The sequence below is a fragment of the Prionailurus bengalensis genome, chromosome E1 (assembly GCF_016509475.1).
Source record: "Prionailurus bengalensis isolate Pbe53 chromosome E1, Fcat_Pben_1.1_paternal_pri, whole genome shotgun sequence".
Lineage (NCBI taxonomy): Eukaryota > Metazoa > Chordata > Mammalia > Carnivora > Felidae > Prionailurus > Prionailurus bengalensis.
The window spans coordinates 8,885,372-8,899,000 of record NC_057347.1 but is presented as its reverse complement, the minus strand read 5'-3'; the positions used below and the strand labels follow the sequence as shown (position 1 = coordinate 8,899,000).

The window sequence follows — 13,629 nt, the reverse complement described above, 5'->3', positions numbered from 1 at the left end:
GTCGGTTAAGCGTCCGACTTCAGCCAGGTCACGATCTCGGGGTCCGTGAGTTCGAGCCCCGCGTCGGGCTCCGGGCTGACGGCTCGGAGCCTGGAGCCTGTTTCCGATTCTGTGTCTCCCTCTCTCTCTGCCCCTCCCCCGTTCATGCTCTGTCTCTCTCTGTCTCAAAAATAAATTAAAAAAAAAAAAAAGAAAACACTTTTAAAATAAAAAGTGAGGGAAAACCCACAAAAAATGAAAACACAGCCCAGAACCCTGTGGTTTTGTTTTGGTTTTCGCTTTTATCACAGAAGTTTTTGCAGAGTACAAACGAACAGAGACACAAATGCAATGAACCCGCGCATACCTCCCGTCTGCGCCTACAGTGAACTCCCTTTTGCCCGTTTTTTTTTTTTTCATTCATAACCTGTTTTCTTTGATTTTGCTCGTTTTCCCTTGGGGTTGGAGTATGTTAAAGACCTTGCCGTGTTTGCGTAAATATGTGTTGTGATCGTTGTGTATAGAGGTTTGCCTGGTTCGTGTAAACAGAGATGTAAAATGTCCATTATGTGGATATTCCATATATTAAAAAAAATTTTTTTTAGGTTATTTACTTATTTTGAGAGAGAGGGCGAATTTGAGCAGGGAGGGGGAGAGAGAGAATCCTAAGAGACAATCCTGCGCATTGTCAGCGTGGAGCCTGACGTGGGGCTCGAACTCACTAACCGTGAGGTCGTGACCTGGGCTGAAATCAATCGTCCTGGTCGGACGCTTAACGGACTGAGCCACCCAGGCGCCACTGCGTATCCCGTATTTTAATCCAACCCCCCTTCCTCCTCTTATATCAGCACTGAGTTCGTTTCCAGACTCTTGACATTATAAACAATGTCACCAGATGCATTGAGTTTCAGGCCATGATGTCATCATTTGACCTTACCCATTCTCCTGCCTGGGAAGTAGCATTGAGTGGCAGAGTTCATATTCCCCACCACTAGCCGGAGGGTCCGTACATGGTTCAGTGGAGAAGACATTTGCGTTACATTTTGCCTCCCCACTCCCTGGGTAGGAGTTTTATCGGTTAGGATTAGGTTCAACTGTGAGTGGCAAAAAATCACAAGCAGTGGCTGAAGCCAGATAGAGGTTCATTATAGAAGTTCGTTTCTGTCTCACGTGAAAACCTTTACGTACTGGCTCCAGGGTGGGAGTGACCCTCCACGGTGTCAAGAACTCCAGCTCTTTTTACCTTGTTCTGCTGTGAGTGGTTTCCATTCCCAAAGTCATCGTATGGTACAAAGTGGCTGCCCTAGCTCCAGCTATCGTGCCTGTATTCCAGGCAGCGAGAAAGAGGAAAGAAAAGGAAAAAGCACCCTTCTCCTTTAGGCGCCTTTCCTGAAAGTTGCACATATCACTTCCACTTACGTTTCACGGGCCAGAACTTAGTCGCCACGGCCATCTGGTTGCAAGGGTGGTGAGAAAGGCAATCTTTATTTGGGGTGAATGTGACCTCGGCTACAAATCAGATGTAGGCATTGCACTGCTAGTGTGCGAACAAGGTGTGGTGGGGGCTGCCAACGACGCCTGAAGGGAGATCAGGAAAGGCTTCCTAGAGGAGGCGATACAGGAATTTGCCTAAGACAGGCGAGGTTTGCTTTTTATGAGATGAAACAATAAGCTGGGCATTAACGGGAAATTCGATTTAAAAACTTGAAGTTGTTCCCAAACCTTTGTCATTTTCTAAGAAATTCTGTATTGAGTCCATGGCAAGAGTTAACTACCCCGACTGAGGAATTATTTGTTGAGTGGATGAGTGAATGAGTGAGGAGAGAGGGTTGTGAATGACTCCCAGCGCTCTGACCCTGGGGGGTTCCTGGGGCAGACCTTCTTTTCTGAAGGTAGCCACGATCATCCCTCTCACCTCACGGGCCCTTCCGCAATTTGTCCTTGTCGCTCCTCCGGAAGGTGGGATCTATCGCACGACCCCTGGGAATCTGGGCAAACGCTGTGGCTCCTTTGGCCCACAGAGCCGGGCACACGTGAAGCTGCGTTAATTCTAGAAGAAGCCCTTAACTGGCCTTGTGGTTTCCACCTCCTGCTTCTTGTGACGACCCGGCTGGTGAGGAGCCCGAGTCACATGGAGAGGCCTGGAGGAGGAGACCCCACGGAGAGAGAGACAGAGAGACAGAGAGAAAGAGAGAGAGGAAGGGAGAGACTAGGGCGGGTCAAGATGCCAGGCAAGTAATAAAGAAGTTAGTTATCTTGGAAATGGACCTTCCAGTCCCGCTGCCCTGGCTGATGCCACGTGGGTTGGAGAACCGTCCCGCTGAGTCCTCCTTGGATTCCAGACCCACAAGTGCTCACGTGAAATAAATGTGCTTTGCAGCAGAGCCACGGCTCTCTGGAAACCTGCCTTGAGAGGCTAGGCTATGGAGCATGCTGGGCTGTCCCTGGCAGAGCCCCACACGGAGGGCCAGTGGAGGACATCTGGGGTGCGCCGACGGGGTGACCAAAGCCAGCCGTGGGCGTAAGTCTCGTGTGGCCTCCGTCAGCCACCAACCATTCTGCACGGAGAGAGAGAGGGCTCCTTAGAGGCACTATCTCACGTTTTAGATGCACCCAGAACTAGCCTGCCAGATAAACAGCAAGGGAGCTCTCGAACACATCTAGGCTCCTATCAAAAGGACTCAGGAACCAGCTTGAAAAGGTCCAGACTGGCCAGAGAAGAGACAATGTGAACCTTCGTAAGGACAAGAGCCGGGATGGGCCTCGCCCCTCCTGGGAACTCCTCTCCCCGCCATGACCGTGCTTTGTGTCCCAGCCGGCTCTGAATCTCCCCATCCTCTTGGGACCTCGGAGGATCTTTCAGATTTGGGGTCACGGGTGAGGCTAGAAGGTGCGCACCCAGCCCGCTGCAAACGTGGTCGGGTCGCCGGAGTGGCGGAAGAGGGGCCGATTCCAAACAGCTGCTTGGTGACAACAGTTCTCTCCTCCTGCTCATCCAGAGAGCGTTTCGTTTCACAACAATGCTGTAAGGGGCTGGCCGGAGAGGGCTCCACGCCCGAGTCAGGTACTGATCAGAAACTCCGGGCGGGGACCAATAATGCGCTGTGTCTTCATAAGCTCTAGATGATTGTTGGCAGTAAGGAAGCTGACCGTTGGCCTCATCCGTCCCTGCACCTGGCCGGGTGTGGCACAGGGTAAGTGCGCGTTACAATGAGTGAGATCAATAGCTCGTCTGCTGCTCTGCCATCAGAGGCCTCAAATGAGATCGTGGACATAGAGTGCCTGATTGAAGGCTCAGCACACAGTAGGCCCTCACTAAGGGGGGCAGGAAGGACTGTCCCGGCACCAAGCTTGGAGGGCTGCGCGCTGGGAGCCGGTGGGGCTCGCCGAGGAGGGAGAGAACCGGGACGGAAGATTCAAGGTTGGGCGGCATGGCGACTGCTGATGTCACAATGCCCCCATTTGCCTGGATGTGTCGGGCTCCTGGACCCCTCCGAGGCTGGCAGAGGGGATGGCCGGCAGCAGCGAGAAGATCACCGGGGAAGTGGAATCCAGGACCAGGGGGACATTTGCGGACCGGAAATAAGCACGGGGCAGAAGAACCACCAAGATACTGGCGGAGGCATGGGGCATCACCGAGACCTGTCAGGTACTGGTCCGGGTGGACCGGCAGGTGTCCCTGATGGGGAGAGTCCAGGGTCCAAGTGAGAGTGCACACACCCAGCTACCAGGAGGGCACGTCCTTCACAGGAGCCCCCCCCCTCCCCCTCCGTTTGTTTGCAGGTTCCCGGGGCATCAGGCGGTCGTTTCCTGGAGTGGCCTCAATTCTGGTCCCACGGCCTCCCCGGGACTCTGTCCAACGTACTGATGTCCCAGCCCCACCGCTCAGACCCTGATTCACTTTGCAGAGGGCTCGGGCACGGGTCCATTTAAAAAAAAATGGTCAGGTGATTCTACTGTGCTTTCAGGGCAATAATTCTACTTAAACAAGAAAACAAAACACACACACACACACCCTACACGATCCAGCTATGTCTTCTAATGAGCAGCGGGGGTCGCGTGTCGTGTCCCCCCAGAGATGCTCAGACTCTGGACAGAGCTCAGCTCCAAGAGAAAGTTAAGCTAGGACTTGTAAAGTCATGAAATTCACTATCAGGAATCTATAGGAACCGGGGCGCCTCTGGGGTGGCTCAGCCGGTTGAGCGTCCGACTTCGGCTCAGGTCACGATCGCGTGGTTCGCGAGTTTGTCCCGTGTCGGGCTCTGTGCTGACGGCCTGGAGTCTGCTTCGGATTCTGTGTCTCCCTCGCTCTCTGCCCCTCCTCCACTCACGCTCTGTCTCTCTGTCTCTCACAAGTAACTGTTAAAAAAAATTAAAAAAATAAAAATCAAAGCAACACTCAGTAAACCTTATGATCGGTGAAGGCAGCGTGGTGTAGACGGGGTAGCGAGGAGAAAAGGCACCTTCTGCTGGGCCCAGCACCCAGGCAACCACCCCATCGTGGTGTTGCTGGAGGCCACAGCCCCAGAGGCCCCTCCGTGCCAGCCCCTCTGTTTCTACGCTTGATCCGGCTACACTGCGTCCGTCTGAGAAAAGCCGAAAGGCAAGAATATGAGAAGCCGGAGTCCTTGGGTTCAAATTCAGACCCTGCCGCTTGTCTGGGGGAGAGCTGCTGACTGTGTTCAGACAGCTGGTCCCTGCATGCTTGGGTCCCGGGGTCACAGCCTCCAGACCCCCTGGCGGGCACTTTTCTCCCTCCGTTTTAGCGGACGTTACGCAGGGATGCCTCCCCCGTGCTTGACGCCTGGACTTGTGCAGGGCACAACGGTGGCTTCCTCCCCAGCTGAGCAATGTTCAGGCCCCGCAAAGCCCGGGTCTGCTCTGGGTGTGACAATTGTAGAAAGCTTGCTTTGGCCTTTTGTTGCTGCCACCACTGGGGGTCTGGAGTCCCCAGGCTGAGCAGTGGACGGCCCCGGGCTTCCCTCCTCGCTCCCTCTGGTCAAAGCGAGAGCCCCTTGGTGCCATATTGGAATCGGTCAGTGCGTGTCTGTGTCTCCATGTACGTGTGTCTGGGTGTCTGCGTGTCTGAATGTTTATGTGTGCACACGTGCCTGCCTCTGTGTGCGTGGCCTGCCCACCCACGCCTCCCGGAGTCCCCGATCGCTGTGCCTTCTGCTTACGTGTCACCCCACGGGCTCCTTCCTGCCCAGAGGTGGTCATGGAGCTGTGAGGACAGACGCCAGGCTGCAGAAACTTGGGGGGGGCGGTGAGGAAGAGGGCAGCAGTTAGTACAGGCCACTCCCCGGGGAACTGTGGCCGAGAAAAGTAGCAACACAGAAGCCAGGGAAGCTCGGGGTCAAGGGAAGAATTTGTTAGAGACGGGGAGATGCGGGTTGTTTGGACACAGAAGGGGAGGAGCAGAGGAGAGGGGCAGTTGGGAAATGCTGGCGGGGAGGCAGGCAGTGGGGCTGGATGGGAGAGGCCGAGGAGGGTGGGGCCGGTCCCAGGACTTGTTTCCCAGCCGGCCCCCAGCCTCTAGTGCTGTCGCCGCCCCAGGAAGGAGTGCTCACCTGCAAAGGGGCGGACGGAGGCCAGCTTTGCCAAGGCAGCAAGCACTCAGTGGGGTGGCGGTAGTGCTCGTGACCTCCCGCGGGTCCATACCCTCAGTTCAGCCCTGCCAAGTCCAGCCAAGTTCACGCCTGGGCTGGGAGCCCGTCTCAGTCTTTGACGGGCTCAGGATCCTCGAGGACACAGATGTGTCAGGCCTCTCACACCTGAAGGCTTGCCTGGCTCCTGGGTCTGAACCTCTGCCTCGGCCCAGCCCCAGCTCCGTAGCCGTCCAATCTCCCTCTCTGTGCCCATCCCCCTCCTTCACCGGCCCCAGGCTCACCTCTGTGGTCATCCCCATGCTCACCTCCGTGCTCATCTCCGTGCTTGTCCCCAGGCTCGTCCCCAATCTTGTCCCCAGGCTCGTCCCCATGCTCGTCCCCAGGCTCATCCCCATGCTCATCCCCAGGCTCATCCCCAATCTTGTCCCCATGCTTGTCCCCAGGCTCGTCCCCATGCTTGTCCCCAGGCTCATCCCCAATCTTGTCCCCAGGCTCGTCCCCATGCTCGTCCCCAGGCTCATCCCCATGCTCATCCCCAATCTTGTCCCCATGCTTGTCCCCAGGCTCATCCCCATGCTTGTCCCCAGGCTCATCCCCAATCTTGTCCCCAGGCTCGTCCCCATGCTCATCCCCAGGCTCATCCCCATGCTCATCCCCAGGCTCATCCCCAATCTTGTCCCCATGCTTGTCCCCAGGCTCATCCCCAGTCTCGTCCCCAGGCTCGTCCCCACCTCCGTCTCCAACTCCGTGCCCGTCTGCATTCGTAACCCCAACCCCACGCCCATTCTCAACATCTTCCTGTCTATACAATTCCCACTTTGCCAGAGGACAAAAGAGGTCAGTAACAAGCCCAAAGTTGTACCTCTGGCTAGCCAGATCCAGCACTCAAACCTGACACCATTGGACACCAATGGTCAGGCTCTGAACTCCCACGCCACACTCCGGCATGGCACCGGTCCCCGGGTCCCCGGCCTCTGGCCCTTGTATGACCTCTGACCGGATTGCCCGCTTGACCTCCTGACATCACTTTGCCGGCTCCTGACTTGGTCCCGATCGGTTCAAACTTCAGCCAGCCTGTGCGTCTCAGCTCAGTTGTACCAGCTACTGGCCCCTGGCCGGACCCTTAGCCCTGTTGCCTCCCCAGGACCTCATGGGGCTTCCCCACTCCCAGGTTTCCCCAGGCCACCACAACTCTGATGACAGGACGGACAGGCAGGTCGGAAGACAGGCTCAGAGCAGGGTGTCACGGAGGAGGTATTTTGGGTTGGAACGGGTCCGTTCACGTCCACGGCCTCCAGTAAATGGCATGGTGGGTTCTCCACTGCGGAGAGAGAAGACGGGGAGGAGAACCCAAGGCTCCACAGAGGGTGGGGCTTGTGGAACGTGCCGGGGCATCAGCGAGGAAAGAATGATTTTGTTCCGGTTTCAGATGCTTGCTTTTGGCCGGAGGGAGACAGGGGCCAATTTGCTAATTATAGCCTGAGAGTCACGGGCTGATGGCCAGATCTCTTTTGATAGGTGCAGGCCACCGGCACTCTGTTCTTCTGCTAATTTCACTGCTATTTCACTCACCTTCCGGAAGACCCAACCCTCCCCCACCCATGGCCGCTGGTTTTTCCAATACACTTGATCGTCTGTATCTTCTGCCTCACCCCTCCGTCTGAGTCTCCTCACTGAGGCTAAAGAGAATCTTTCACGCAGGCGCACACCCCCCCCCCCACTCACGTCCACCCCACCCCTCCTTTTGGCAGCTTTTGTTCCATTTCTGCCCGCCCCACCCCCACTCCTTTCCCCCCCCATCCTTAGATCTTAATTTTATGTCCTTATCCTTTATTATTATTTTTGAGAGACAGAAAGTGCAAGTCGGGGAAGGGCAGGGAGAATGTCAAGCAGGCTCCACACTGTCAGTGCGAGTCTGACGCGGGGCCCGAACCCACAAACCGTGAGATCATGACCCGAGTCAAAGTCAGACGCTTAACCGACTGAGCCACCCAGGCGCCCCTGATATTGTCTTTTGTGACGAGCCTCTTCAAGTCTCTATTAATTTTCTATTTTTAAAAAGATTTTATTATTTTTTAATGTTTATTTATTTTTGAGGGAGAGAGAGAGCGAGAGAGAGAGAGAGAGAGAGAGAGCATGAGTGGGGGAGAGGCAGAGAAAGAAGGAGACACAGGATCCGAAGCAGGCTCCAGGCTCTCAGCTGTCAGCACAGAGCCTGACTTGGGGCTCAAACCTACAAACCGTGAGATCATGACCAGAGCCAAAGTGGGACGCTTAGCCAACTGAGTCATTCAGATGCCCCAATTTTCTTTCTTTCTTTCTTTCTTTCTTTCTTTCTTTCTTTCTTTCTTTCTTTCTTCTTTCTTTCTCCTTCCTTCCTTCCTTCCTTCCTTCATTTTTTCTTTCTTTCTTTCTTTTCTTCTTTCTTTCTTTCTTTCTCCTTCCTTCCTTCCTTAATTTCTTCTTTCTTTCTTTCTTTCTTTCGTCTTTTTCTTATTGATTGTAGGGTTTAAAGTTTTTTTAAAATACATTCTGGGGCACCTGGGTGCCTCAGTCGGTTCAGTGTCTGAGTCTCTTCTGAACTCAGGTCTTCAGCTCAGGGTCATGAGTTCAAGCCCCACATTGGGCTCTGTGCTGAGCATGGAGACTACTTAAATTTTTTTAAAAAAACTTTTTAAATGCATTCTGTATACACACTCTTTTCGATTGTATGGAGTACCACAGTCCATTTGGACGGACGCTTGCCTTTTCATACTCTCAGTGGTATCTTCCAGTGAACAGAAATTGAACTTGAGGGGTGCCTGGATGGTTTAGTCAGTTAAGCATCTGACTCTCGATCTCTGCTTCGGTTGTGATCTCACTGTGAGATCGAGCCTGGCGTTGGGCTCTGTGCTGACAGAGGGGAGCCTGCTTAAGATTCTCTCTCTTGGGGCGCCTGGGTGGCGCAGTCGGTTAAGCGTCTGACTTCAGCCAGGTCACGATCTTGCGGTCCGGGAGTTCGAGCCCCGCGTCGGGCTCTGGGCTGATGGCTCAGAGCCTGGAGCCTGTTTCTGATTCTGTGTCTCCCTCTCTCTCTGCCCCTCACCCGTTCATGCTCTGTCTCTCTCTGTCCCAAAAATAAATAAACGTTGAAAAAAAAAAAAAAAGATTCTCTCTCTTCCTCTCTGCCCCTCCCCTGCTTGCTCTCTCTCTCTCTCAAAATAAATAAACATTAAAAAAAAATGTTTAACAGTAGAAATCTTTTTCTACTCTGAGGGCATGGAGATATTTTCCTCTGTTATCTTCTAGAAGCTTTATTGTTTTACTCGTAACATTTAGAGGTACGACTCATCTGGACTTGATATTTTGGGTATTATGAGAAGGCAATTATTTTTCCATGTGGATCAAGTGATCTAGGGCCATTTAATGAAAATACCGCCCTTCACCCACTGCTCTGTGGAGCCGTAAAGTGGATCTTTCCTGAGATTTCTATTTTTTTTAATGTTTATTTCTGAGAGAGAGAGAGAGAGGCAGAGCATGAGTGGGGGAGGGGCAGAGAGAGGGAGACACAGAATCAGAAGCAGGCTCCAGGCTCTGAGGTGTCAGCACAGAGCCTGACACGGGGCTCGAACTCACGGACCGCGAGATCATGACCTGAGCCCAAGTCGGACGCCCAACCGACTGAGCCAACCAGGTGCAACCCCCCCCCCCCCAAACTTTGATATCTTTGAAATAATTGTACAAAGTATCTTTTTAGACATTTTATGCTTATGGCTGATGTTTAGAAATGCAAATGATTTTGATATGCTGTGTTTACATCCAGCAACCTTGTAGGTTTCTTTGGGTTTCTACCTATGTAATCAGGTATGCTAGTTGAAAACTCTGGTTTTAGCATCTGATTTTGTTTTGAATTCTTTTTTTTTTTTTAACTAATCAATTTACGTAAAGTAGGCTCCATGCTCTCAATGTGGGACTTGAACTCACGACCCTGAGATCAAGAGTCGCTCGCTCTACCAACTGAGCCAGCCAGCCACCCCCTTGGTTTTCAATTCTAACCTCATCATTTACTAAATGTAGGACTTTGAGAACATTGCTTCATTTTTCCGAGTCTTGTTTCTTTTTCTACAGAGTGGTGATATTCTCTCATAGGTTTATAGTGAGGAATAACGAAACAAAGCACACATCGTCTTGAGCCAGTGCTCACACACACTGGCACAATCCATTTGTGATTTGTGAATACATTCCTCGCCCTTGATTTCCCCTTTCCCGGTTAACTCCATAGCTCTCCAAATTCTGGCTTTTACCCTGTCGTTTGACAGAATTGCCCTCAAAGGTGTGTTCCTAGCGTCAACTTTCGTGGACTGCCCTATTTCAAATGCTGGTTTCAAGTCCCACCTGTTCCCCTGGCTGACTATTAATTCGGGATTTCCCACAACCCCTTCATCCGGTTCGACGCTTTGCCAGAACGACTCCTAGAACTCAGGAGAATGCTTTACTAGGTTTACCAGTTTATTTTAAAGGATACGAGTCAGGAACCGCCGCGTGAAAGAGATGGGGGTGGTTTCCATGTCTTTCCAGGCACGTCACCTTTCCAGTATGTTGATGTGTTCACAAACCTGGAAGTCACCTGAACCCCATCACTTAGGAATTTTTATAGACATTTCGTTAGGTAGCCATGATCGATTAGATCATTGGCCATTGGTGATTGAACTCAATTGCCAGTCCCTCTCCCTTTCACGGAGGTTGGGGGTGGGGCTGAAAGTTCGAACCCTCTACTTACCTGGTTGGTTCTTCTGGCCACCAAGCCGCCATCTTGAAGCTATCTAGGCTCCCCTACGTGCCATCTCATGAGTATACAAGAGGCAACAAATTCCAAAGGCTTCAGGAGCTTTGTGCCAGGAACGAGGGACAAAGATCATTAAAAAAAAAAAAAATTATACTACGGTCTTCTCGGCAGATACCTTCCCTTGGCTTCTCGAGACTACTCCCCCACTTTTCCTTCCTCTTGTCTGGGATCTCTGCCCAGTCTCCAAGTGGGCTTTCCTTTCCTCCCATGCCTTAAGTCCTGATTTCTTTCCATGGTTCAGTTCTCATCCCTTTTCTCAACTTAACTTTTGACCTCATCTTTTATCAAATTTGTCTATTTGTAACCATGGCCGTTTTTGTTGGATACCAGGTTCATATGGACAGTGGTTCACCGGGCATGACTACTTGGCTTTTCTATAATGCCCCGAATGAAACGAAGCAGGTTTCCCCAAGCCTGCTCTCCCTCTCTATTAATTCCGTCCATCCCCTAACTCAGGGACCTGAGCATCATCTAGACCCATCTCACTCCTTCATCCCTACCCGTTAGCTGTGGCCATGTTCTGTCCCTCATGTTTGTTTTCACTGCCATTGACTTGGTTCACTTTCCCACAATTTTTCCCCCCAGTTGGCAACACCAGCTTCACCTGGAAACTTATTAGATTTGCACATTCTCGGGCTCCAGCCAAGATCTATTGAGCCAGAGACTCTGGTGCTGGTACCTGACAGTCTGTGTCTTACTGGGCTTTCTAGGTGATTCTGGTACCAGGGAAGTAGACCACTGGTCTTGCCCAGCTCTCTACGTGGCAGGTCTGGCCCCAGAATGACTACTCACTGAAATGAAGTCAGTGCTGCCCCTGGATGTTATCCTGACCTTCCCAGGCTGAGTGAGAAATCACTCCCGTCTCATGGCACCTTGTGTCTCCTTTGGTTGGGACCCACCTCGTCCTGTAGGGGAACTGCAGGTGGTGGCCCCAGAAAGGTAGGGATTCAGCCATATTCACCGTCCTCAGTAAGCGTCCATACAGTTTTGGGTCCTGAGATATATGTGGAAAAACAGAGACAAGTGCCTTTGTCCCATGGAACCGAAATTCTAAGAGGGCAGGCAGAAAAGAAATGGTAAACAAATTTAAGATAATTTCAGATGGTGGCAAGTGCTGTAATGAAAATGAAACAAGATAATGTGATGGAAGGGGGCTGAGGGCTAGTTTAGATAGAAAGCTAAGGAACGCCTTTCTCGGAAGGCGCCATTGAGCTAAGATCTAAATGACCAGAAGCCAGCTATGGGAAAATGTGTAGGGAAAACCGTCGTAGGTGGAGGGATAGCTGGAATTTGGTGAGTTTGAGGGCAGAGGGAAGAGCGATGTGATTGGAGGGGGAGAGAGAGAGAGAGAGAGAGGCAGAGGCAAACTCCTAACTCCACGGTCAGAGTTTGTTGGGATTTCACTCCAAGGGCTGTGTGGAAACCCTCGGGGAGGGATGTGAGTACTGGTGTGTGTTTTGGGAAGACCACTCGGGCTGCTGTGTGTATAATATAAATCGTTTGGAGGCCACGTGAGTGTCCTAGTGGATACAGAAGCAACCCTGGGAACGTGTGTTTAATCACGTGGATCCTGGCGCCCGCATCCAAATCCTGGGCCCTCCACAAAAGGGGTGGCCTTGGGCAAGTAACCGAACCTCTCTGTGTCTCAATTTTACCCTCTGGAAGAGGGGATAAAAGCAGCACTTAACTCATAGGTTTGTGGGGAAGGCTCAGTGAGTTGATATAGAAAAGCATGGGCAGAGCTCTATGAGTTACGATCATTATTACTGGTGGTGGTTCTCATTATAGCATGGAGGGAAAACAGTGGGTTCAGGGTATTTCTACTGGCCGAGTTGACATGACTTGAGGATGAACTGGATCTTAAGGATGAAGGGGAGAAACGACTCCCTGGGTTTTGGCAAAAGGTTTAACACAATGGGGAGGGGCAGGTCTTGTTGTGTGTGCGTGTGCGTGTGCGTGTGTGTGTTGAACAGGGTTCTGAGGCACCCCTAAAAACATCCAAGAATAGATGCTCGGCAGGAGGTTGGAGGCATGAGTCTGGAGTCTAGGGGAGAGCTCAGGGAAGCCTGGAGACACACGTGTACGAGTCATGGCGGAGTGATGGTGTCCCCACGGGAGAGCGTGCAGACGGGGAAGAGAAGGACACCCAGGACAGAGCGCTGGGCTCTCTCCTAATACAGGCAGAGCAGAGAGGCAGTATCTGGCAAGGAGCCGAAGAGAGCAGGCAGTGAGGTGGCGACACCGGAAGAGAGAAGGGGACGTCCCAAGAGTGGCCGGTGGGATCCATGGCTACCAAGAAGTCACACGAGCTCAGTCCTAAATACACAGTAGATAGCTGAGTTTGACAACGTGGAAGCGGTTTGCTGAACGGATGAGTAAAACTGAACTTTTTTTCCTTTTAATGTAAAAATCAGCTCAACTGGGGGGCGCCTGCGTGGCTCAGTCGGTTGAGCATCGAACTTCCGGTCATGACCTCACGGCTCGCGAGTTTGAGTCCCACCTCGGGCTGTCTGCTGGCATCGGGGAGCCCGCTTTGGAAACTCCGTCTTCCTCGCTGTGTGCCTGTTCCCTGCTCACTCTCTCTCTCTTTCTCAAAAATAAATAAATAAATAAATAAATAAAACAACAGCAACGAAAATCAACGCAATTAGAAAGTCTGGTTGCATCCTCTCCTGGACGGCCAACAAGGATTCGCTGAGCGGGGGACCCCCGAAGACAGCGGACCAAACAGCTGCCACGGAAAAGATCCCACCTGCTTCATTGCTCCTGAGCAGAGAAACGGCTCTTGCCTCTTCTTCACCATAAGGTTTTAGGACCCACCAGTGAAAGGGGACCACGCTGAGGTGGAAAAAGCATTTCCGAAGCTGGCATCAAACATTTCCAATGGCACCACGGTGGGGCACAGCTGTTTTGAATCCGGGAGCATGTTAACGTACCATTTCTAAGACTTTTCCGCATCAGACCCGTAACCTTTGACACGAGTCTTTTCCCTGTTGTCCATTGAGGTGCGGACGGATCAGATCAGTGATTCTCAAACTTTCTCGCCCATCCGTGTTGGCTGCGGGCTCGCTAGAGGGCAGGTGGCCGAGTCCCGCCCCACAGTATCTGATGCGGTTGGCCAGGGTGGGACCGGAGAAATTGCTGACAAGCCCCCACGCCATGCCATCACCGCTGGGGGCGCCGAGGTCCCTGGACCACCCTTGATAACCTCGGGTC

General features: G+C 52.3%; 1 protein-coding gene across 2 annotated transcripts in view; it reads left to right on the top strand.

The window, feature by feature from the left end:
* The first annotated feature begins 2,773 nt into the window (after window positions 1-2,773).
* The window catches only part of CDRT4 (CMT1A duplicated region transcript 4), a 30,194-nt gene continuing 19,338 nt past the window's right edge, over window positions 2,774-13,629 (top strand). The window contains exon 1 of one of the 2 annotated variants that reach the window (XM_043583175.1): window positions 2,774-3,628. In XM_043583175.1, coding sequence (XP_043439110.1) covers window positions 3,190-3,628 — 439 coding nt within the window. In that variant the 5' untranslated portion in view covers window positions 2,774-3,189. The remainder of the gene's footprint in view (window positions 3,629-13,629) is intronic. The other variant, XM_043583176.1, reaches the window with a different exon arrangement.